Source organism: Ipomoea nil, unplaced genomic scaffold, assembly GCF_001879475.1.
Source record: "Ipomoea nil cultivar Tokyo-kokei standard unplaced genomic scaffold, Asagao_1.1 scaffold1310, whole genome shotgun sequence".
NCBI classification, from domain to species: domain Eukaryota; kingdom Viridiplantae; phylum Streptophyta; class Magnoliopsida; order Solanales; family Convolvulaceae; genus Ipomoea; species Ipomoea nil.
Window position 1 is genome coordinate 696,762 of NW_017617738.1, and position 27,037 is coordinate 723,798.

Sequence of the window (27,037 nt, forward strand, 5' to 3'; positions counted from 1 at the left end):
TACTATGAATTCAGCTAGAGCCTGGGCCTTGATGGAGGGCTGAGGGGAATACTCAATCCAATACTGGGTGAGCTTCATCGCCCATTTCAATAGCCATCCGGATGAAGATGGGCTGCGTAGTACGCCGGCTAGCGGCAAGTCAGTTTGTACCCTGACCTGATGGGACTAAAAGTAGGGTACCAACTTTCTGATCGTGGTGACCAAGGAAAATGTGACTTTCTCCAAGGGAGAATAGTTGATTTCTGCACCCTTCAGGGTCCACCCAACGTAGTACACGGGCAGCTGATTCTTATCCTCCTCTCGCACAAGGACTGACCCGACCGCCTTCTAGGAGGCAGCCAGATATAGCAATAACATTTCGCCCTCTTTGGGCTTAGATAAGAAAAGAGTGGTTAGGAGGTACCTCTTTAGTTCCTCGAAGGTGGCCTGACATTCCCCAGTCCACTGGAACCCTTCTTGTTTCTTCATGGCCTCGAAGAAAGGGAGGGCCCGATCGGCGGATTTAGACAGGAAACGACTGAAGGCGGCCATCTGGCCGATCAGGCGTTGCATTTTCTTGAGGCTGCTGGGAGGCTGCATAGCTAGAATAGCTTGTACCTTCTCTGGGTTTGGCTTGATTCCCCACCGTGTGACCATATAGCCCAAGAATTTTCCTCCTTTGACTACGAACGCGCACTTTTTGGGGTTCAGCCTCAAGTTGAACCTTCTCATGACGTCAAAGCTGTCTGTCAAGTCTTGAGCGTGGTGGACCTCTTCCATACTTTTGAATAGCATATCATCAACATGGGCAGCCATAGATTTACTGATCAGATCTTTAAACAACCGGGCGATCATCTGGGTATAGATGGCTCCGGCGTTCTTGAGGTCGAACAGCATGACCTTAAAGCAGTAGACCCCATCCGGGGTTACGAAGGCGGTCTTTTCCTCATCAGACTCGTGCATGAATATCTTATGATACCCTCGGAAGGCGTCCATGAAGCTTAGCAGGGTGCATCCAGTTGTGTCGTCGACCAACTGATCTCATAGTTGGAATGATTTTTAATAAATATTTGATTTTATTTTACATCAAGATAAATTTAAATAATTTATAATTATTTTAGCGATTTGGTTCATATAAAATATTCAATATTGGTCATATTTGGAATGATTTTGAATAATATTTGATTTTATTTTACATTGTGGCGTTCGCAGAAATTTATAATTGCACTATTGATGAAATGAGTTAATTGTTACATAAATACTACAAATTGCAAAGTGTTTTTATTTTTGTTATTTTGTGTTATTAATTGTTAACAACTCTACTGATCAGTATCTTGTGCATGGAGATAGTTTTCATTTTTATTTTATCTTGTTTTTTCTTGATTTTCATATGTTAATTGTGCAGGGATGGATGTACAATTATATACGCAAGGAAATTGCCCTCATTTCATGTATTCTTATAATCTGCAAGCAGTCAATCATATTGTATGTGGAATAGGTATGTTATATATTTTTGTTTATTATGTTCGATAGTGCTTGCTTTGTTCTACATATCTAATTGATTTATAGCTTAAAATAAGGTTGTTAATTGAACTAATTATCCATGTATAATAATTAATAAATCTTAGACTAAAATATAATATATTGGAATAAAAAAAATGTAATGCAACATTTAACAATAGAATAAATCATTGTGTATAAAGCACAAATCTAAACTCAAACATTATTCAACATTATTCAAGAACATCAACAAAAAACCCCAAATACTTAACAAAAAATACAACTTTAAAAAATTGCTCATAAAAAATCCGTAAATTGTCCACCAATTAAACCCAAAACTTATGCAATTTCAATGTTTCTCTAACTTCACAATGGATTTGGCCTTCTTCCCCACATTTGATGAAAATGATTCATCCAGTTTACGCTTAATTAACGCTATGGTTGGAAGATCTAGATTCAATTATTTCAATTTCAACATCTTGTTGGGGTTGTTCTTTTACTGGTTTGGTGACCTCACCCCCAAAAGATAAATTCCTTAAAAAAACAAAAAAAAAAGTGTACATAATTCTTTATTGACTAATATTTACGAAGTTAGCAGAATAAATATAAAAATAGTTTATTAATTACAAAGAGAAATTACCTCAACACTGTTAACTTGTCCAAGTTGTAATGTGGAAAATGCATCTGAATCCTATAGAATAAAAGTACATATATTATTTACTTTTTATTATTTAAAAGTAATAAACTATAAACTATTAAAATTTAAATAATTAAACTTTTTAGATATTTTCAACCTGGTTCTCTAGCAACGCACTATCACGAACTTTTGAAATAAGTCCTGGTTCACGATAAAGTTTCATCATGGACAAAGATTCATACATATTTAATATGTTCTCTGGCTTTACTTGAATCTTAAACAGAACTTGTTGGTCAACTATAGCAACCATTTCAGGTGGGAATTAATTCTTTTCGTTCTAAACAATAAAGAGTATTCAATTAGTACAAAATGAATCAAAAAAATAGTGTGTGTGTGTGTGTGTGTGTATATATATATATATATATAAGTTTTTTTTTTTAAATTCTGATGCATATTTTCCAAACAACTCAGTGCATTCATAATCCCATAATTGGAACGATGCATTCCCACGGCCATCAGAAACCCTTAAGGTAACTTTATGTTTAAAGGTACCATTATGGCAATATTACAAATACACCAAATTTTCAATGATCATATAGTTTTTTTTTTTTTTAATGTAATAGTGCATCAAAAAAATATAGATTTTAATAATTTTTTCAAAAAATGTGGTGATATGTTTATTTTTCATACTATTTGATGGAAAAGTATAAAATAAAATTAAAGAATTAATATATGCCTTTTAAGGAATTTCAATATGCCAATACATTTACATAATTAAGATATTATTATGCCAAAAGAATACCAAATGTAAATAACAACATATACATCCACATCTTCAAGCACAGATTCTAAGGTTTCTCCGCGGTTATTTTTGACTTCGTAGAGACGAATCAATCGCACTTTTATTGCCCACGCAGCCCTGTAGGCGTTTATTTTATTCAATAAAACAAAAGTAGTGATAAGAGATAATATAGTGCTTGGTTGTGATTAGTTTGTTAAGTTTGTTTCGTATTTATTGTTGTGGTTACCTTGAGTTTAGTAGTTTTAGTTTCACCTTTGTAGTATAAATATCTCTTCTGAATAATGAAAATTCATCACTTCTTTACCAATCTACATGGTATCAAGAGCTATTCGATCTAAACTATATTTTTTTTCCCCTTCACCCTAAGTTCTATTTTCCATGGCTGCTAATGATGCAAATACTCAACCTACTGTCTCCCCCACTCCAGTTAATCCGGTACCTAATGTTGAAGGTGCTAATACCATTCCTAATCATCTTGAACCTAGCCAACCACTAATTGTGGTTACATTTCATAACATTCAAAAACTCACTTCCTCCAACTATCTCACATGGAAAATTCAGCTTGAAGCCATTCTTATTGGCTATGATCTTAAACATTTTATTGATGACAGTAAACTCATCCCAACTGCTACTATCACTGTGCAAGATCGCGTACTTCCAAATCCTGCTTATTCCACTTGGATACGCCAAGATAAGCTCATTTTTGGCGCTATAGCTGGTACTTTGTCCTCAGCTGTCAGGCCTCTCATTTCGAGTGCTCAAACTTCTCACGAGGCATGGAATATCCTAGCAAATACTTATGCTCGCCCCACCCGTGGTCACATAAAGAAACTCAAGGATCAACTCAAGAATATCATCAAAGGCGGCTCCACAATTAACGAGTACATACACCAACTCAAGAGAGTTGTTGATGAACTTGCCCTTTTAGGCAAACCCATGGAACCTGAAGATATCACAGACAAAATTCTTGATGGTTTGGATTCTGATTACCAATCTGTTATTGATGATGTTAATGGACGTGACTCCATCATCTCGTTTGAAGAGTTGCATGAAAAGTTAATTAACAAAGTAGGAGCCATTATATTATAGGTAGATTATTTTATATAGAGAATATGTATCTGAACCAGTGAGATTCAATGAAATATATGAAATTGGTAGTGGTAATATGTTTCTTGAAATGCTTGCTTTATATAGTGGTAGTGGTAGAATAATTGAAGTTAGGAAATTTAATGAAATTAATTATTATAATATTATATTTGATAAATTGGCAATGATTTTTTTTTATAATTGATTTAGCATTTTTGTAATTATGTATTATGTATATAATATATATAAAGTATATGTAAAATAAATTAATTATTATAATACTATATTTGATAAATTGGCAATGATTTTTGTACAATTAATTTAGCATTTTTGTAATTATGTATTATGTATATAATGTATATAAAGTATATGTAAAATAAATTAGCAGAATTGAAAGAATTGGATTAATTTGAATTTTTGAAATAACAAATACGGAGAAATGAAATTAATTATTATAATATTATATTTGGTAAATTGGCAATGATTTTTGTATAATTCTGATTATATTTGGTAAATTGGCAAACCTAGCTGAAAAACTATAAGCTAGGAGCTAATAGCTGAAAAGCTATAAGCTCGGAGCTAAAAATTGAAGAGCTGTTAACCTAGCTGTTATGATTGAAAGTATTTGGTAAAATTAGTTTTTTGATAAGCTGATAAATGTAAAAGACTAAAAAGGACATTTTCATAAAATTTAAATTAGTTTGTTTACATATTGCTTATGATATCACGTGCAAGGCCTTTGTATCTGTTACTCCTACCACTAATTGCTTCCAAAACTTCATGAAATGCTCTACTTATTGTTTTACCGGAATGTTGAAATTGCTCACCAATCTCTCTATTTGAAGCACCCATAGCAAGTGTGTATATAAATATACCAACTTTCTCCACATATGACATATTCCTAGTAGATTGTAATCCATATTTTGAATATAAGTCTTCACATAATTGCTTAAACAAATCGGAGTCCATTCTAAATGCATTTACACATCAAATAGGATGTCCATTCAATACACGTTTCAGATGCTTCCAAGTTCTCCATTCTTTTTTCATAGCATCCCACTTATTCTTTAAACTTCTATGTGCAATTTTCCGTTTGGCGGTAACTTCAAACTCTTCTTTAATCTCCTTCCATTTCATTAACCCACGCCCATACTTTCGAATATATTTGATACAAATCTCACAAAAAAGCATCACGTTCTCGTTGGTCCACTTAAAATTCTCTCCATCCAAGTTGTCATTGGTTGAAGCCATATTGCTAATTTAAAAATAACATTAATAATAATAATAATAATAATAATAATAATAATAATAATAATAATAATAATAATAATAATAATAATAATAATAATAATAATAATAATAAGCTAAAGTTTCAACATAATTGTTTAGCAGGAAACAAGACTAAGGAAGGGATTGACGTGAAAGTTGGGATAGAGGAAGAGAAAGGGTTTTAATTCATAAGGTTAAAATATGTCATTACTTTAAAATAATAAGGATAAAGATGGAAAAAAAGTTAGGAAGCTAGTAGCTTATTTTGAAACGCTACCTAAAGTAGCGTTTCAAAATAAGCTCTTATCTTAAGCTAGGAATTTATTTTGTGAACATTACCAAACAGAGCTTATAGCTTATTAGTAGCTTAAAATAAGCTATAAGCTCCTAGCTTAGCGTTGCCAAACAGAGCCTATGTTGTTATAAATATAGTTAAATGTGGACATTATGAGTTGATTATGAAACTGATGTAACGGTCGCATTTATGTCTACCATTATTACTTTCCGTTACAAATATATATTACATATATATGTATTGTTGTAATATGTAAAGTGAGATGAATGAATAAGAGATTCTCCATTTCCTCCCTTGGATCAAACATATCTACAGATACTCCTTGACACTAGAAGTGTAGGAGATCTTTGGGTGAAAGAGATATGCATCGTAATACTAGATCTAGTAAAGAAACATTGTCACTCTTGAAATAGCATTGAACAATTATGTCCTGCAGACGATCGTCCAGATGACGAAAAACCCTAGTAAAATTTATAGGTGCACCAAACAAACGTAATACTAGGGATGCGGAACGACCAGATCAAAATATCTTTGGGAAATGTCTAGAATCTGGTTGTTTTAGAAATTGCCATTACTTTTACAAATTTATGGGAGAAATTTATAAAAAGGTTATAGTTGTCGACAACACAATTGCCATTACAAATTTCTCGTTATATGATAATCTGAATCCAGAGTTAGGCACCAGAAGTGCCATGACTATTTAATATATAAAGGGGCAATTAAGGCATAGCTCGACTCGCTAAAATGAATAAATTCTCTTTATAACAATACACCGTTAAGCGTTAACTCTGAAGGTTACAAATGGGTGTGTGCATGAAAGAGAAGTAAGAATAACAGGGTGATATGATATGCAGCGAGTTTGTAGCATATGGGTCCACGCAGAGACCCTTAATTGATTTTAATCAAATATACTCTCCCACGGTAAATGGCATTAAGTTCCGCTACATAATACAATTGGCAGAATAATAAATTTAGATATGCAATTAAATTTATTTTGAGAAATCCCTTATGGATTTATAATTCCCGAGATGAGGATTTATTTAATATTATTATGTACCATTATTTACTCTTTTAAGAGTTGCGAATGGGGTTATTATCCTCACTGAGAATGAATAATATGTACCATTATATGCTCAATAAAAGAGTTGATAATGGACTTATTTATTATCTCAGTCAATATTGATGGTGTAAATATCAATGAAATCAATGAAATATATAAAGAGCTTGATGATGTCAGTTCATGTTTAAAGACTGAGATTTTTTAAATAAAAAGCTTGTGAAAGCTATAAGTATTATCTCGACTTGAAAATCGAGTTTTTCCTTGAAGATTTTTTTTATACACCAGTCAGCCTACATCTAAAAATGCTTTTTCACATGTCTATATATATGCATAAGTGTCATGGTTTTATCAAACTAAAGGTTGCCTAATAATCTCTTGAAGCAGATAAGGAACCGTTTGGACTCGAAGTCCCTTATTTCATTATCGTTGGAGCACCATTTTAGAACCAGAAATTCCATAATCGCAACAGGCATGATATTTGCGATGAAATTGCTAGCAAAATCATAGTGCTCCTCCTACAAATGAAGTACTTGAATAATGATTACATATCCTCCGGTATCTTCGAGATACAAAAGACATGACATTTATGTAAGAAACTATGATACGATTTTAATAGGCTACTTGAGTACAGCTATTTTGTTTGATCCCCGCAATGCCAAGTCCAAACTGGTTATACAATGAATTTCCCTAAATGTTCAAAATGAGGACAATAACACTTGAGCGCTAGAAGAGCCATAAGATTATTGTACAAGATATTTAATCTAGTGACAATCCAGAAGATTTGTCCAATCCATTTCTTCAAATTTTGAAATATATGTAGAACTTGAAGATTGTTATCTTCAGGGGGAGACGGAAAGTACATTTACTCGAATCAATCCGGAAGATTGGACGTAAAATCCTGAAGCTTAAGTCATAAAAGACTAATAGTTGCGCACTATTTGCAACACATAAATACATAAATATCATGTACTCTTTTCCTCACTAGTTCTCTCCCATTGGGTTTTTGTAGTGTGGTTTTTAACGAGGCATGAGTATGATATAGTGATGTAAATAGGGAAATGTTGCAAAATAATTGTTTCAGTAGACAAACCCCAAAATCCTGAAGATTATGCCTTGAAGGTTTATGATTGTACTCTTTTTCCTTAATTAAGTTTTTTCCAACAGGATTTTCTTAAGTTAAGTTTTTTAGTGAGGCAATCAGTACAATATATGATTTTACAAATATCATGTACTCTTTTCTTCAACTAGGTTTTTCCCACGTGGTTTTCCTAGTGAAGTTTTTAATGAGGCATGAATGTATTCAAATATGCTATCCATATACCTTGTACTCTTTTCTTGTTTAGGTTTTTTTCCACAGGGTTTTCCTAGCAAGTTTTTAATGAGGCAAGATCGTGGTGTTATAATGTCCAAGGGGGAGTGTTATAAATATAGTTAAGTGTGGACATTATGAGTTGATTATGTAACTGATGTAACGGTCGCATTTATGTCTACCATTATTACCTTCCGTTACAAATGTATATTACATATATATGTATTGTTGTAATATGCAAAGTGAGATGAATGAATAAGAGATTCTCTCTTTCCTCCCTTGTCTCTGTATTCTGTTTTTTTCCTTTAACATATGTAAAATAAATTAGCAGAATTGAAAGAATTGAAATTGATGGTAGTGGTAGCATAATTGAAGTTAGGAAATTTGATGAAATTAATTATTATTATTATTATTATTATTATTATTATTATTATTATTATTATTATTATTATATTTGGTACATTGGCAATGATTTTTGTATAATTGATTTAGCATTTTTGTAATTATGTATTATGCATATAAAGTATATGTAAAATAAATTAATTATTATAAATTGTATAAATTTTTGGGGGTGAAAATTTTGGCCTTCATTTTGCTTTAATATATATATATAGACTTAAGATTGGCACGGGGTGATTAAACATTCATCCCATGAATCACTTTCTCTCTCCATTGTTTTCACAACCCTGTTATTTTGCTTTGTTTTAATTATTTTATACAACCATTCATGATACTCATTTGGATTAGCTTAATAAGAATATATTAGTAGCTAGTACTTAATACACCCCACTTTCCTTTAGATCGATAACCCGATAGTCCTTGTATTTGTTTGAGATTTATACTACAATCATATTTGTACTAATTACATTCATATTTACAATTTAAAATTATATTAACATTTATATAATTTCTAATACTGAAATTAATGGACAACCATACTAATATGTGAAAAAAGAAACATTCTCAAATTAATGATGTTAACAATTAGTTCAACCTAGCTTTGTCTTTCACCAAGTCAAGCCCACTCTCATCAGTAAGTTTTGATGACCTCCGATCCCGCGCTTCTAAACCCCAAACTAAACCTACCTTTTTAACCCCCAAATTTCGCTCATAATTCAAACATGAAAAAGAATTAGAAATTCCTCAAGTACTCCACTTACATCAAAGTTGTAGTATAGTAATACAATATTCTCTTGGTAGCTTTATTACCGTCACCTTCCAAAGTTAGATATTGATAGTACGTCGTGTGCTTGTACTAATCACATCCATATTTAAAATTTATAGTTATATTGACATTTATATAATTTTGAATACTGAAACATCCATGTAGAATAGGTTTGCGAACATAAACCATAGCCAGTCGACCTCCATCAACTTGTAGCAATGCAAAATTTCTGAGAACAAAATCAGAACATACAGTGATATTTTTCCCGAGTTAATTCCAGCAATAGTCCTCCGATTATTGTGATTTTCCAAATTTGGTCCTCGTCTTTTAATTTGGACAAAATAAACCCTTGACTATCAAAAGTGTTCCACCATTGGTCCTTCCGTTAACTAAGATTTATATGGACGTTAAGTTAAAGGGTAAAGGGGTCTTTTCCTAGTTATCTTCTTCAATCTCAGTTCGGAGCATCTCGAGAGAGCTCAAGCTATCAACCATGCTGGTCTATCAGGATTTACTAACTGGTGATGAGCTTCTCTCTGACTCATTTTGCAACAAGGAAATTGAGGACGGGGTTCTGTGGGAAGTTGAGAAACTGGGTGGTCCAGGGAGCAGTTGAAGAGATATTGGGGCAAACCCATCTGCAGAAGGTGGTTATGAGGATGAGGGAGTTGATGACCAAGCTGGTAAGGTGGTCGTCTACATTGTTGACACTTTCAGACTCTAGGAGCAACTTGCCTTTGATAAGAAGCAATTTGTAGCATACATTAAGAAATACATCAAACTGTTGACCCCTAAGCTGGATGCCGAGAAACAAGAGGTGTTCAAGAAAAACATTAAGGGAGCAACCAAGTTCCTGCTCTCAAAGCCTAGTGACCTGCAATTTTTTGTGGGAGAGAGCATGGCTGATGATAACACTCTTGTGTTTGCTTACTACAAGGATGGTGCCACAGACCCAACATTCGTGTACTTTGCCCATGGTCTCAAGGAAGTTAAGTGCTAGATGATTATTGTGGTGTTCAGTGAACTACAAATTTAAGTTTCTCTATTTGTGTATTTTTTACTCTTAAGAATGATAAAAAAAGAAAAAAAAAAAAAAAAAAAATCTCCAGTGAAGCTAAAAATGGCATCACCCCTTCCACATATTGCAGAGAAAGATAGTGAAATTCTTGATGCTCAAACTCACATATGGAACCACATCTTTAATTCACATTTAGCCGTGATTATTAGTTGGAAAGCAGTATAGCGGTATGTATTAGACCATGAACCACCGTCTCTCTCTCCCTCTTCCACCGACAATCCACCACCTTGAGCCTCTGTCTCTCTTCCGTTCTCTGTCTCTCTCTCGGCCAGCAGAGTAGCAGCGACAGTGGCGGTGACCGGTGCAAGAAGCTCTTCACCGGCGACATCGTGGAGCAGTGGCGAGCTTCCTTCTCTAACGTAGCAGCTTTTCCCGCAGCAAGAAAGCGTCCTCCATTCCGACGTGAGCATATCAGCGTAGCAGCTTCGTTCTCCTCGGCAGTTTCGGCCTCCAATGAGCTTCGGCAACCTTCTGTTGTAGCAGATCTATTGGTGGCAAGAAGCAGCGGCGGGAGATCTGGCGAAGTTGATGATGATGCTTTCCGGCGGCGTGGCCGCTACAATGGATCCAGCGAAGGCAGGTTCATGCTCTGGTTCCCTCTCAACGTTGCAACAGTGGTTGGCGACGACGGTAACTAACAGTGGCGGCGGCTGGATCTCCCCGTCAAGTTGCTCTCTCAATGAGCTTCCGGTAACCCCTGTTTTTTCTCGGCGAACAGAGCAGGAGGCAACGACGAACAACTCTTCTCGACGTGCTTTCCGGCGGCGCGACGGCTACAATGGACACAACAACCACCGTTTCTTCCCGGCATTTGGACCTTTTCGGCAGTGAAGCAGCTGGAAGTATACTGAAACTGTAAAAAAGGATTGAAATTACAGTGGTATAATTTACTTAAGAGATAGCTAATAAAATGACCATTTTATCCTCTATACTAACGCCTAATTAACGCCTAAATAACTGAAAATTAACGGAAGGACTAATGTTGGAACAAATCTGAAAGTTAAGTGTCTTTTTCGTCCAAATTAAAAGACGAGGACCAATTTTGGAAAATCACGATAGTCGGAGGACTATTGGTGGAATTAACTCTATTTTTCCCCAGATTTATCTATAGAACAAAACCGTGATGACGATGGAACTTCGGCTGGACAGGCACCGAAAGTGTACGTTCTTCCATCGTTCGAGAGCTACGGGAAGATGTGGCCGCATATCCACACTCGGGTGGTGGCTGCATTGATTCTGTATCAGCTGACGATATGATGATCGGTTATTTTGAGGGTGAAGAAGCTAAGTTTCCCTACGCCCCGCCCCACTCCTCATCCCGCTTCCAATACCGTCCTTAGCTTCCTCGATCTTCGCCTTCGTGTGCAGGAAGAAATTCTACAGCCCTGGATGGAAGTAGTTTCTGCTGGCAAAGAAAAGAAAGAAGTTCCCAACATGGAAATCATCTTCAGATCCATGCTTTGTCCCAAGTTTCAAGATCAGCTTCCAATGTCTGATTACATTAATAGTGTTACATTGTTTTCAAGGTGTTACATATAGAATAATTGATTTGATGTATTATATATATATAACCTTTTATTTTAATAGTGTTACATTGTTTTCAAGGTTACGCTGAGATGAATGGTCTCTGGTCGATCTTGCTGACTTAATACGTGAATATTGAAATAGGACAACAAAACAATATGAAATTGACATTTATATAATTTTGAATACTGAAAATTAAAAAGCTAGGAAACATTATATTCAATCTCAAAGTTATCAACTAATACATAAAAAGGAAACATTCTCAAATTAATGAAATTAACTAGTTCAACTTTTTCACCCTCTCTCATCAACAAATTAAAACTTTCTGTTAATTTCCTATACCGCTGGTCAACCCTGGCCTAAACTTCCCCCATAATTCAAACATTCAAAATCAAACTACTCAATGGAAAATACATTGTCCATAGTCTTGTACATTCTAACCTCCATAGGGAAACAAATTGGAAATTCAACTCCACTTATATCAAATTTTCTCCAAACCTTACTTTTCGAGTTACAAACCCAAATGGTAAATTGTTTACTATTTTTACCTAACAACACAATTTCCCCAGCATGATTCGTAGTATAGCGGTACTCCGTTGATTTTTCTACTCTCAAATTGAATGGAATAATCGTAGTAATCTTCTCCCAACATCCCTTAGATTTCTCCAAAATCCAAACATTCATGTCTATGTTGCGAACATAAACGATTGCCAGTCCACCTCCATCAACTTGTAGCAATGCAAAATTTCTGTTAACAAAATTAGAGAAGTGATATTTTTCCCCAAATTTATCTAGAGTAGAAAACTCTGATGGAACTTCGGCTGGAATTGGTATCAAAGAATAACTCTCGGACCCAACTTCAAATGCTACTATGTGGAAGCTAGGAGGGACATCTCTAGATATCCAATTATAGGAATAGATAACGCCGTCGATGTGGACAGTAGTATGGGATAAGCCAGCGCATCCAAAGCCATCAAAGGGGCAGAAAGGGTGGGAAGAATAGTTTATCTCCCTCCATGATTTATCCACTCCCACAGTCAAAACCCAATGCTTATACTCGGAGATGCTCCTCCTCCGATCATTCATCAAAACCTTGTATCTTTTAGATTGTGAATCGAACCCCAATAGTGCACAGGTTTTAATTGGATTGGAGGAGTTAAATTGGAATCTTGGAAGGGAAATACGTTGTCCGGTACTAACATTGCAAACAACGACGTCTCCATTGGGTCTGGACAGACAAATTAGGCCGTCGGAGGAGGAGTGTAGACCACCTCTCAGAAGGGGTTCATCACTGTCCAAGTAGCCGAGACGGTTGGCTTGGAGGTTTTCTTCGCTGAAAGTATTTATGGTGTAATAGGGAGGGGCGGAAGAGACATCAGAGAGCAGTGTTCGAGGTATGATAGCGAAGAGGATACCCGCCCTACTGGGAAGTGTCAAGGACAAACTGCGGTGTAGAACGCCAAAGGCATGATCAGCTATGAGAGCGTAAAAGAATTTATTAACACACCTGAATCGTACAAGCGACTTGGCAGGGAGCTTGGAGAGGATCTCAAAGAGAATGTCATGGGGAAGAAGATGATGATTAAGAGGTAGCGTTGAAACACGCGGCGCCGTCTTCCCCGATTCGCTCATCGTTTAATATGCAGGAGTACAGTTTTAGGCTTAATTTGGAGTATCCAAAGCTCGTACTAGAATATATATTGAGGATAATGGGGTTTTCAAGATTTTTGAATTTAAGGTAAAATTGTATTCTCCCACAGCACTAGCACTCCTCCTCATTGCGAATTGCTATACAATCAATGTTGGAGTCTAATTAAATTTTAGATTTCCTATTTAACGAAGGATGGGAGTTAAAAGGATTTTTATTTTTTTTAGTAGAGTTAAAAGGAAATTAATTCTATTATTCTTCCCCCATTAATAAAGATATAACTTATTATTTTATGCTACTAATAAGCTATAAGCTCTGTTTGGTAATGTTTCCAAAATAAGCTCCTAGCTTAAAATAAGAGCTTATTTTGAAACGCTAACTAAAGTAGTGTTTCAAAATAAGCTAGTAGCTCCCAAACTTTTTTTTACCATTCCCAATTAAAACCCCTTTACTTCTCCTTATCTACAACTTTCACGTCAAATCCTTTATTATTATTATTAAACTTTTTTAAAGAAATGAAAAATCCTTTATCCGCACATTTGTTCTTTATTATTATTATTATTATTATTATTATTATTATTATAAGATTGATTATCTAATATATATGATGAATATGATGAAGCTGTTATGGGATGCTAGATCGTGATTATGCTAATAGTTTTATTTCAATTGTTAAATTTTTTTTAAGACAAGTTGTTAAATTTTAATAGGTAAGCAAACTAATTTAAATTTTATAAAAATGTCCTTTTTAGTCTTTTTACATTTATCACCTTATCAAACAGCTAATTTTACCAAACACTTTCAATCATAATAGCTAGCTTTAACAGCTCTTCATTTTTCAATTCCTAACTTATAGCTTTTTAGCTTTCAGCTACTTTTCAGCTAGGTTTAATAGGAATGTATGGGCCCTCTAACTTCCAATTATGTGTTGTGCGGCTCCCGCGAAGTGAATGAAAGGAAGGGGCTTATGTATTTACATGACCCCTGTATATTGAACCCTAGCGATCCTGCCACCACGCCGCAGAACGGGAGCTCGTGTGGAACCTTTTAATCTAGCGTAACAGTGGTAGAACGTAAGAAAACATTACGGCTGCCTAACATAGGGGTCGGAGGGACGGTAAACTCGGCCAAAATATAACACCCGTAGGGCCCGACACGCACAATCCTATCCTATCTGAGTCCGAGTTTTCCCCTTGCACTTCGACAGCCGTCCGTAGCATCATAAGGAGGACCCCCTTTCAAGGTTCAAAAAGAGTACGGTACATAGGAGGTTGGTCTAGGTTACATATTAGGTAAATTTTCTTTATTCATTATTTTACCATTATCTTCTCTTGTATATATATATATACTAGTTTTTTTACACGCATTATTGCGCGAATGGGATAATGCCCAATAGAGATTTTTAAATATGTACTTCAAAGTATATCAATGCAATATTATATAGGAGATGTTCATGCATAGGTAATTGAATGTTGAATTTGTTTATTTAAATCGTTATTCAAAGTATATAAATGCAAGATAATATATAAGAGAATGATTATAATTATCACTAAAATAAATGTTTGTAACTTTGTAATAATGCTAGTCTAAATACTTAGTATAAAAGCGATAGACTAAATAAATACTACTTTTAGTTTAAATTTCTCTAAGTCTTCTTAATTCTCTTTTGGATAGCACTGTTATTGTCTTCATCTTCAGTCTCTTTTTTTTTTTTTTTTATTAGTAGTGTATCAGAGCATCCACATCTGTGGTTTATTTGGGGTTAATGTCAGATCAATTATGTTGGGTGGGGTTAATAACAAATGTGGGGTGGGGTTATTTGAGAAGAGATTTGTCCTGCAAAACACAAAATAATGTCAAAAAAAAAAAAAAAAAAAAAAAAAAAGAAACAAACAAACAGATGTTGTGCGCGTTACCAGGTCTATGTGGTCTAATGGTATCCGGGTTGGACTTCCATTTGGAAGGTTGTGAGTTCGAGCCTTAGTGGAGTCTTGTAATGGAGCTAGTAGCATTCAAAAAAAAAAAAAAAGATGTTGTGCGCGTTTGCGCACAGCCAAGTACCACACGGGCGCGTGCACTACACACGCCCGTGTGACGCGTCAGGCGCGCTGACAGATGAAATTTCCTCCAAGCTCGCCTTACACCCTTCTCCAGTATCCAGTTTTGAGAGTATACACATTAAGTGTGTGTGTGTATATATACATATATATATATATATATATATATATATATATATATATATATATATATATATATATATATATATATATATATATATATATATATGCGCTCATATGTGGTCATGTCATTAGGTGTGGTCGTATCTGTGTCATTGAATCAGTTTAATCTAACCACAGTGGTAATACTGGGGATTTTCGCGCGTTTTAGTAAGTGGGGGTGTTATGTTAATTACAATGGCCATTTATAGCGGGCGGGTTCCAGAATACACCAACAGTGTTGACAACATACACCAATAGTGTAATAAAATACACCACAGTGAAATACACCAATGGTGTATTCCCGTGTTATGGTAATTACAGTGGCCATTTATAGCGGCCGGGTTCTAGAATACACCAATAGTGTTGACAACATGCACCAATAGTGTAATAAAACACACAACAATGTGATTTTTCCTATTCCGGTGTTTTATGACGAGTTTACCCTTGCAATTCGCTGGATAGGAGTATGTGCGCGAAAATACTGGAAAAATCTTGATTAATATGATTCATTGGATCTATCTAATCTAATGACATATAATTGACCATATGACTACACCTAACAACATGGCCACATGTGATCACCCCTATATATATATATATATATATATATATATATATATATATATATAGACACACATATTTTTAAGTTCGAAAAAAAATATACATATTTGAGATGTATATATTTTGGTATTTTCATAGATACGTTTTAGGGTATTTGAAAATAAATATAAAAACATAAAAAAATAATATTTTTAAAAAATACCTTGCAGATCTTGGTTCCTGTCAAAGTTATCTGTTTTTCATTCTAGTCAGGCTTTTTATCGGTGTCGCACCTGTTAGAGTTCTCTGTTTTTCATTCTAGTCAGGCTTTTTATCGGTGTCGCACCTGTTAGAGTTCTCTGTTTTTTTTTCTAGTCGGGTTGTGTCGCATCTGTTAGAGTTCTCTGTTTTTTATTCAAGTCGGGCTTTCTGTCAGTGTCGCATTGACATGATGCTTGACGTTGCAAGGAGCGTCGTCTAGTGCTACGGTGTGATTCGTTGCGCGCTGTAAGTGGTGTCGGTAAGAGTGCTCTAGACAGCGCTTAGAGGCATTGTCTTACCTAGGGATGGCAATTTCAATCTGCCCCGCGGATGTTCACCCGAATCCATCCCGCATGGATCGGGTTTTTTTGGGTGATGGTGGGCGGTGGACCGGCGGTGGGTCTTAAAAAAGTAAACTCGTGATGGGTCGGGTTGGATTCGGGTTTATGTAGAAAACCCGCTTAGAACCCCACCCGACCCACCATGTGTGTGTGTGTGTATATATAATATATATATATATATATATATATATATATATATATATATATATATATATATATATATATATATATATATATATATATATATATATATATTAAAATAAGTACTAGTATGTAGTTATTTATAAAAGTTTATATAATTTCGTGTATCTTTTTACTGTTTTTTATATCTAAACTACTAAGTTTATTTTTAAAAATTAACAATTTAGTTATTATATTTAAATATTTCTATTATTTTATGTTTTAGTATCACTAATGAATTTTATTATTTTATTATGTGTAAGTAATTTAAATAATTTTTTTGAAAAAAAAAATAATAAAATGATAAGTGGTGGGTACCCGTAGTTGGCACCCGCACCCGATGGGGGTAGGGGTGGGTTTTGAAAAAGTTCACCCGATGTGGGTTGGAGGTGGGGGTGGGTGGAGAAAATATATGGTGGGTCGGGTGATGGATGTATCCTTCCCCGACCCATTGCCATCCCTAGTCTTACCCACGTCCAGTTTTTTAATTTTTATGGCCCCGTTCTTATAAATAATCTTGGCCAACATCAGAATTGTCAGTTTCATATAAAGCACCATCATCATTGTTGAGTGCATTACTTAAATTGTCATTCTTTACTTGGTCAATATTATTAATATCAATATCCACATTATTGCCATTTTCAGCATTAGAGTCATGATTATCCACATTGTTATTATTCTCAATATCAACAATAACATTTGAATTTTCAGAAGGAACTTGTGGTGTTTTAATTACAAACTTATCTAATGCTTCTGCGATTATTGTAAATCTTCAATTTTTTATTTTTTTTTTTGTTTCTTACGTTTTTCATAGCACAATAGCGGCTGGATAAGAACTGTATAAATTGTAGTAAATTAACAGTAATTACAACTGTACAGATTGAGGGAATATATACAAGAGAGAATCATAGGAAGACTAGGATGGGGAGTCATACAAAGAGTCCTAATACTTCCCCTCAAGCACATGATATACTAGTAACCTTAGATTGTATCGAAGAAAAGAAAATCTAAGGACTATGTAAAGCTTTAGTAAATATGTCGCCAAGTTGATCTTTTGTGGAGATAAAATTAACTTGAATGTCTCCAGAAGCAACTTTATCTCGAACGAAATGATAATCAATTTCCACATGCTGTTGGAAAAAATAGCTTAAAATGGCATATTAAGTGGCTATTTTGTGGTACAATTATCAGTGGAGTCCACCTCTCGGGCTGCACGAGAGTAACCTTGTACTCTCGTGTCCTGAGCAACGAACCTGCACCCCAACGGTCTGGAACCCGAAAGTTCAGCCTGTTGTGAAGATTAAACTCATCTGTTACGGAATTAATACTGTTTTAATTCCAATTTTAAATCTGAGTTTAATAATAGTTAGTGGGTGGCTATTATAAGTGTTACAGAATTGGTTTTAATACCAATTTAATGGCCATGTTGAATGATATCCCTCCAACAGCCCTATATAAAGAGAGTTAGGGCAGAAGCTTTTCATACACTACAGAAATCAAAGGAATTCCAGTACGCTTTAGCTTCAAAACTTCTGCTTCTACTCTCTTCTTTAGCAAAACAGTGTTCATACTTTGCTTTGTTTGTCGGGTTCTTTGTTTGGGTGCTTAAACAAAGAATCGTAGCACGTTTTATCCTGGGAAACCTAGGCTACAACGCTCCTAGCACTTGTGGGAGGTAGCAAATAAGGTTTTAAGGAAAAGAACAATTTGTTCAAACTCGTTCTAACCTTTACCCAAATCTTTCCACCTTTTCCTTCCCAATCTTTTTTCTTTATTTCCCATATTTTAATAATCTTTATGTAGGATTATTATTTTGGGATTTTTCCACCTTATTACCCAACAATCTTAAAACCTTATTCTCGTTTCCTTGTGGTTGTTTATCTCTAATTTCCTAGAAGAAATGGAGAACCCCGTTTTGCCAGTTCATGGGGAGGAGAATGTTGTTGAGAACAACAATTGTGGGAATGGCAACAAAGTTTCAAATTCCCAAGCCCCACCAGTGAACGTTGGTTAACAAGATGGTGGGAGCACCGAGGGATATATTCCTATGACTCGGGTACCTTCGGTACCGAGTGGTTCGGCCAAAAGACCGGAGAAGTTCACCGGTAGTGGATCGAATTTCAAGAGGTGGCAACAAAAGATGTTGTTCTACCTGGCAACTCTCGGCTTGGCAATGTTCTTGACCGAGAAAGTTCCCGAATTAAGGGAACAGGATGCCCAATCCGTAATGATAGTTGGCTATTGGAAGGATTCAGACTTCCTATGCCGAAACTGCATCTTGAACGGATTATGTGATGCGTTATACGATCTATATCGCAAGATTGGCACAGCGAAAGCGCTGTGGGAAGCCTTGGATCATAAATACAGAAGTGAGGATGCCGGCACAAAGAAACTTGTGGTTGGCCGATTCCTTGACTTCAAAATGGTTGATTCCAAGACCGTGCTAAGTCAGGTAGAAGATTTAGAATTGATCTTTGACGAAATCCATGATGAGGGCATGATGTTGAGTGAAACCTTCCTAGTGGGATCTGTTATCCACTTGCTGCCTCCAGGGTGGAAGGACTTCAAGAACTACCTTAAGCATAAGCGAAAGGAGATGAACCTGGAGGACCTGATCCAGCGACTCAGAATTGAGGAGGGGAACAGGACGAATGATGGGAGAAATTCTATCACTGTTGGCGTTAAGGCCAATGTTGTGGAGCATGGTAAAAGCTCCAAGAAGAACAAGAAGGACAAGCGAAAACTAGGTCCGAATTGAGGCATTACCAAGAAGAAGTTTCATGGAAAATGCTTCAATTGTGGCAAGTCTGGCCACAAGTTTTCTGAATGCAAAGTTCCAAAGAAGAAGAACCAAGAGTTCTGAAGCCAACATGGTTGAAGAAAGCAATCAGAAGGAGGTCGAGATTAGCCTTTCGGTTATGGTGACCGAGGTGAACCTCGTGGACTCTAACCCACGAGAGTGGTTCATCGATACAGGTGCAACAAGGCATTTGTGTTGCAATCGAGAAATGTTCAACACCTTTGAGACTGTTGAGGGCGAGAAGGTTTGGATGGGAAACTCTGCTCAGTCTTCTGTGGAAGGCGTGGGCAAGGTGGTTCTGAAGATGACTTCCGGGAAGGAAATGACGTTGAACAACGTGCTGTATGTTCCTGAGCTGAGGAAGAATCTCGTGTCTGGCTCGCTGTTGAACAAGCATGGCTTTCGCATGGTGTTCGAGTTAGACAAAGTAGTTTTGTCCAAGTTAGGGATGTTTGTTGGTAAAGGATATGTAACTGGTGGGCTTTTTAAGCTCAGTGTAATTCCTGTTATCAATAAAAGCAAAATTAATTCTGTTTACTTGCTTGAGTCTTCCAATTTATGGCATGGTAGACTAGGTCATGTTAATTTTAATTCTATGCGTAGATTAATTAGCATGGACCATATTCCTAACTTTTAAAATTAACACAAATAACAAGTGTGAAATTTGTTGAGGCAAAACTAACAAAAGTACCTTTCAAATCGGTAGAAAGGGAAACTGAACCACTTGAATTAATCCATAGTGATTTGTGCAATTTTAGATCGATACAAACGAGATGTGGTAATAAGTATTTTATCACATTTATCAACGATAGCACACGATACTGCTATGTGTATTTGCTTAAGAGCAAAGATGAAGCCGTTGATAAATTCGTTCTTTATAAGAATGAAGTGGAAAACCAACTTAATCGGAGAATTAAGAAGGTTAGAAGCGATCGAGGTGGTGTGTACGAAGCACCGATTGGTGAATTCTGTGCAAGTGTAGGTATAATACACGAGCGTACGGCACCTTACTCACCTCAATCGAACAGTATTGCCGAACGAAAGAATCGTACATTGAAAGATATGATGAATGCGATGCTTATAAGTTCGGTCCTACCTCTGGGGTGAGGCGATTTTGACAAGTAATTACCTTTTAAATAAGGTACCTCGCAAGAAGCTCGATAAGACTCCTTATGAGCTGTGGAACGGTAGGAAACCTTCCTACCAGTACCTGAAATTGTGGGGGTGTCTTGCCAAAGTTTTGGTGCCAACACCTAAGAAAGTAAAGATAGGTCTTAAGATGGTGGACTGTATCTTTATTGGATATGCACATAACAGTAGTGTTTATCGGTTCTTAGTACACGAATCCCTTATTCCGGACGTACATAAGAACACGATAATAGAATCAAGGAATGCATCTTTCTTTGAAAATGTATTTCCTTGTAGGTCCTACGAGGGACCAAGTACGTCAAAACGAACGTTTGACGAAGCTATGGATAATGATAGTGGGGAATCCGAGAGAGAACCCGAGCTCGAGCCGAGACGCAGTAAGCGGGCGAGAGTTGAAAAGTCATTTGATCCTGATTTTCTAACTTACTTGTTGGAGTACGATTCGAGTACTCTAACTTGTTTATTAGAAAATTAACCCGATTTTCTAACTTGTTTGATAGAGAATGAGCCTCGAACGTATGTAGAAACCGTGACTTCTACAGAAGGACTAATGTGGAAAAAGGCTATTAAAAGTGAAGTGGATTCTATTTTACAGAATCACACTTGGGAACTTGTTGATCTTCCTCCGGGTAGTAAACCGTTAGGATCCAAGTGGGTCTTTAAAAGGAAGATGAAACCCGATGGTTCCATCGAGAAGTGTAAGGCTAGGCTTGTAATCAAGGGTTACAGGCAACGCGAGGGCCTTGATTACTTCGACACGTATTCTCCCGTAACGAGAATAAACTCCATTAGAATGATACTTGCCATAGCCGCGTTGCGGAATTTGGAAGTTCATCAAATGGACGTTAAAACCGCTTTCCTAAATGGCGAATTAGATGAGGAAATGTACATGAAACAACCCGAAGGGTTCGTGGTTCGAGGCCAAGAAAGGAAAGTGTGTAAGTTGGTTAAATCGCTATATGGTTTAAAACAAGCGCCTAAGCAATGGCACGAGAAGTTTGACCATGCGATGTTAACTAATGGGTTTAAAATAAATGAAAGTGACAAATGTGTCTACGTTAAGGAAATGATAAACGGCTATGTCATTCTTTGTTTATACGTAGATGATATGCTCATCGTTGGTAGTAACGATCGGATGATCAAGTCTACCAAAAACATGTTAAATGCGAGATTTGACATGAAGGATATGGGTTTGGCTGATTTAATCCTCGGGATTAGAATCATTAGAAGACCTAATGGTCTTGTGTTGAGCCAATCACATTATATTGATAAAATCCTTGAAAAATTTAACAAGAATAATCATCAAAGGATTAGGACGCCATTAGATCGTAGAATTCATCTAACCAAGAACCACGGGGAGTGTATTTCTCATGTAGAATATGCTCAGGTTAATGGTAGTTTGATGTATCTTATGAGCTGTACTAGGCCGGATATTGCTTTTGCGGTTAGTAAACTCAGTAGATATACGAGTAACCCCGGTGCCATGCACTGGACGGCAATAGTGAAGGTTCTGAGATACTTAAGGTATACTCGAGACCTTGGACTGCACTATGGGAGATATCCTGATGTACTGGAAGGGTATAGTGACGCTAGCTGGATATATGATATTAAGGGCTCCAAGTCCACGAGTGGCTATGTGTTTACACTAGCCGGTGCAGCCTTGCATGGAAATCCTCTAAACAGACCGTGATAGCTAGATCCACGATGGAATCTGAGCTGATAGCCTTAGACAAATGTTGTGAAGAGGCTGAATGTCTACACCATTTTTTAGAGGATATTCCTAATTGGGAAAGACTTGTACCTCCAATGTGTGTGCATTGTGATAGTCAAGCCGCAATTCGAAGAGTACAGAATCGTATGTATAATGGTAAGTCTAGACATGTGCGTCGTAGACATAATACCATTAGGCAACTTCTCACAACTGGTGTTGTCTCGATTGACTACGTAAAGTCAAAAGACAATATAGCGGATCCGCTAACCAAAGAGTTATGTAGAGTAGCTGTGGAGAAGTTGAGACGATGAATGGGTCTAAAGCCCTTGGTATAAAGTTCTATAGTGGACACCCAACCTAGTTGGCACCTAGGTTCAATGGGACAACTAAATTATGGAACGGAGCGTGTCACTGTGGGGGTCTCGGATTCCCTACCACTCCTCGTTAGAAACAGTGGCTCTCGCACAAGGCTAGCATGTTAAATGCTTTAGTGATTCGAATGTCGGTTGACATGTGTGAGTATGCGGGATACTCGGAAAAGAATCACCTATGTGAGAGAGAAGTAAGGGTCGCTTCAAAGGAGAATTGATGGGCACAATTCTTCACAAACTCTTGCAGAACCAGGAATGGTGACCCAAGACCAAAATGGGCACAGTCATGAGAACAAAGCATGGTTGGGAGGTTCCTCTGTGAGATATGTCATCGTCTACACAAACGGCAGTCGGTTCAAAGACATGGCGTTCTACAGTACAGCCAGTAGAGTAGGTGTATCTTCACGAGGGAAGGTTGAAAGGGTGTGACCCTACCTATCCTATGCAGGGATCGACTATTGAACACAGTTGTTTCCGATTTTAAAATACCCCAAAAATTAATTTTCATTCATGTGGGTGATTGTTGGGAAAAATAACTTAAAATGACATATTAAGTGGCTATTTTGTGGTACAATTATCAGTGGGGTCCACTTCCGATTTGGGTCGGGTAAAAGTGGATTCGGGTTCTTCGTAGTGAGACGAAGAAATTGATATATTGTACGCTCTAAACGGATAATGGGTGAATGAGATATTGATTCTCAAAGCAATGTCAATACATAATCATGGCACGCAGGTCGAAAGGGAAACTAACTAATCTACGCTCCGGATCTCTAGCGCGCTCCGGTGTCCACTCATCTGTGCCTGAAAGCCAAATATATCTATTAGGCGAATGATGCCGGTAACCCACTCCAACGCGTTGAAATACAATATAGGTAAATATATATATATATATATATATATATATATATATATATATATATATATATATATATATATATATATATATATATATATATATATATATATATATATATATATATATATATAGGGTAGGGTTCCAGTGAGAACATGTGCTTAGGTGAGAACGTGAGAACACATCATGTGCATCCATCTAATATTTTTTAATGGTCTAGATTAGATTAAGTGTGCGAACGCGCATTAAATGTGTGCAAATGCGATTTAGTGTGTTTGCACACATTTAATGCGCGTTCGCACACACTTAATCTAATCTAGACCATTAAAAAAATATTAGATGAACGCACATGATATGTTCTCACATTCTCACCTACGCACATGTTCTCATATGATCCTAACTCTATATATATATATATATATATATATATATATATAGCAATACGAAAACCATTTTGAAGCAGGAAGATATATACTTAGGGAACTCTAGCTTTAAAATCAGGGATAGACTCAGCAAGTAGGGGTAAGCACAGACAATCTTGATAAACAGTTATATAGAGACAACATCATAAAGAACATGTATCTAAGGTCACAGTTCAAATCATCCACATCATCATTCGATCATCATTCATTCGTTATTCAAGACATCATTCAAATCATCATCATTCAGATCACACAAGCACACTTTGGTGGTTCCACGGGACCAATCACATGCCCCGAACATGCGGGTTAGTGCGTATAGCACTAACATGGCCTCGCAGCACCCGATGAGTGTGGAAAGGATTAAACATTCAGTAACTGAATTCAGATTACACATATACTCTCAGGAGAGAGAACTATCTAAAAGGCATAAGACTAGATCTCTAACAGAAATACACAACTATATATTATAAGCTACATAACAAATAATATATTAAAACCATAGTCTAACATTCCCCCTCAAGCACAGGGTGGATGTGACGACACATTGAGCTTGCTGCGTAGAACCCCAAAGCGAGCTGCTGGTAGTGGCTTGGTGAATATGTCCGCAAGCTGATCTTTAGTGGACACAAAATGAACCTGCAAATCTCCTGAAGACACCTTATCCCGAACAAAATGATAATCCACCTCGACGTCTTTAGTGCGGGCATGAAACACGGGATTTGCACACATATAGGTGGCCCCAAGGTTATCACACCATAACGTCGGTGGAGCTGTCGGACCCAAGCGAAGCTCACGGAGGAGAGACACAACCCAGGTGACCTCAGCACAGACATCAGCCAGACCCTTATACTCAGCTTCTGTAGAAGACCGCGCCACGGTGCGTTGCTTGCGAGAGACCCACGAGACTAGATTTGTCCCTAAGAACACGGCATACCCACTGGTGGACTTTCGGTCAACTGGACAACCAGCCCAATCGGAGTCGGAATAAGCCTGAATGCCAGATGAAACTGAGGCGGTAATACGAAGACCGTAGTCCAGGGTACCTCGTATGTAGCGGAGTACACGCTTTAGCAGTCCCTAATATTCATCTGTAGGCGAATGCATGAATTGACAAAGACGATTAACAGAATATGATAAATCTGGACGAGTAATGGTAAGATACTGTAGGGCCCCGGCTAAGCGTCTGTATTGCGTCGGATTGTCAAACAGACTAGATGACTGACTGACTGGCTGGGAGACTGATGCTGGGGTTGCAAGAGGCTTACAATCGGCCATGCCTGCTCGCTGTAAGATATCATGCATATAATGACGCTGAGTGAGTAGCATGCCGTCGGGAACCCGTAGCGTCTCTATACCCAAAAAGAACGTTGGTGTACCCAGATCTCTAATTTTGAAGGCTGTAGCCAGCTTGCTCAACAAACGATCAATAAGGACAGCATCATCCCCTAGCATAATGATGTCATCGACATAGACAAGAAGGAATACCCTCGAGTCTCCCTCCAAGTGGTGAAATAGGGAGACATCGGTCTTCGAAGCTACAAAACCTGTGTGGAGCAAAAAATCGTGTAGACGTTTGAACCAGGCCCGTGGCGCCTGTTTCAACCCATACAGAGAACGCTGTAAGTGACAAACATGAGTTGGGCGATCAGGGTCCTCATACCCTGGAGGTTGCCGCATATATACAGTCTCGGACAGACGGCCGTTAAGAAAGGCGTTGTGGACATCTAATTGTCGTAGAGTCCACCCGCGTGACACGGCTAGAGATAATAAAATCCGGACTGTGGTGGGTTTGACCACTGGACTGAATGTCTCAAAAAAGTCCTCCCCTACGACCTGATTGAAACCTTTGGCCACTAAGCGAGCCTTATAGCGCTCGATAGTACCATCAGCTTTCCGTTTGGTGCGAAAAACCCACTTGCACCCTACTATGTTCATGTCTGATGTGGCAGGAACCAGCTGCCATGTACAGTTATGTAGTAACGCATTAAACTCTTGATCCATTGCATCTCGCCAGTGGGAATGCCCAACTGCCTGCGAGTAGCAAGTAGGATCAGGAATTGACGCAGTGAGACATTAAACTCCTCTGCGGCTCCCCGAGTCTGGTGGCGTAGACGCATTACATGATTCCACTCTTGTGGCCTATCTTTAGCTCGACGCCTGGTCCGAGCGCGAGCTTGGGGCTCAGGCTGAGATTCACTTATAGGGTTAGGCGGTGGAAGAGCCGGGGCAGTCTCGCCACCGTGATGAGCAACGGGACTGGAGGCCCATGGTGCATTGGGCTCGGATGGAACGCCATTTTCCTGAAAAGAACCAACTGTTGCAAAAGGAAAGTTAGTTTCATCAAAGCGGACGTGGCGGCAGATATAGGATTTCCCGGTATGTAGACTCATGCAGCGGTAACCCCTAAAAGATGGAGGGTAACCTAAGAAGACACACAGGCTTGACCGGTACTCGACTTTATGTCGGTTATACGGGCGTAGATAAGGGAAGCATAGACAACCAAACACACGAAGCCACGTGTAATTAGGTGGTTCGTGATAAAGGCGGTAGTGGGGTGTATCAAACTGGAGTGAGGCTGACGGAAGACGATTGATAAGAAATGTGGCAGTTTCAAACGCGTGATCCCAATAACGGAACGGGATAGACGCTTGGGCCATCAATGCCAAGCCGGTCTCGACAATATGCCGATGCCGGCGTTCTACACGCCCGTTTTGTTCGTGCGTATAGGCACATGATTGCCTGTGCACAATTCCTAAGGATGAAAAGACTTTGTGTAACTTTTGATATTCCCCCCCCCCCCCCCCCCCCCCCCCCCCAAATCAGACTGGATGGACTTGA

The 27,037-nt window shown here is 37.4% G+C and overlaps 2 protein-coding genes and 1 pseudogene across 2 annotated transcripts; 2 read left to right on the plus strand and 1 right to left on the minus strand.

The window, feature by feature from the left end:
- The first annotated feature begins 3,296 nt into the window (after positions 1-3,296).
- Positions 3,297-4,007, plus strand: LOC109185055. The gene has a single exon (XM_019335053.1). The coding sequence runs from the start codon at positions 3,297-3,299 to the stop codon at positions 4,005-4,007; it is 711 nt and encodes a 236-aa protein (XP_019190598.1).
- A 5,543-nt stretch (positions 4,008-9,550) lies between these two features.
- LOC109185077 lies at positions 9,551-10,141 on the plus strand (annotated as a pseudogene).
- A 1,959-nt stretch (positions 10,142-12,100) lies between these two features.
- Positions 12,101-13,336, minus strand: LOC109185057 (putative F-box protein At3g52320). Its single transcript, XM_019335054.1, has one exon. The coding sequence runs from the start codon at positions 13,334-13,336 to the stop codon at positions 12,101-12,103; it is 1,236 nt and encodes a 411-aa protein (XP_019190599.1).
- Positions 13,337-27,037: the final 13,701 nt, after the last annotated feature.

Coding starts and splice junctions, on each gene's coding strand:
- LOC109185055 (XM_019335053.1), top strand. CDS start 3,297: ATGGCTGCTAATGATGCAAATACTCAACCTACTGTCTCCCCCACTCCA.
- LOC109185057 (XM_019335054.1), bottom strand. CDS start 13,336: ATGAGCGAATCGGGGAAGACGGCGCCGCGTGTTTCAACGCTACCTCTT.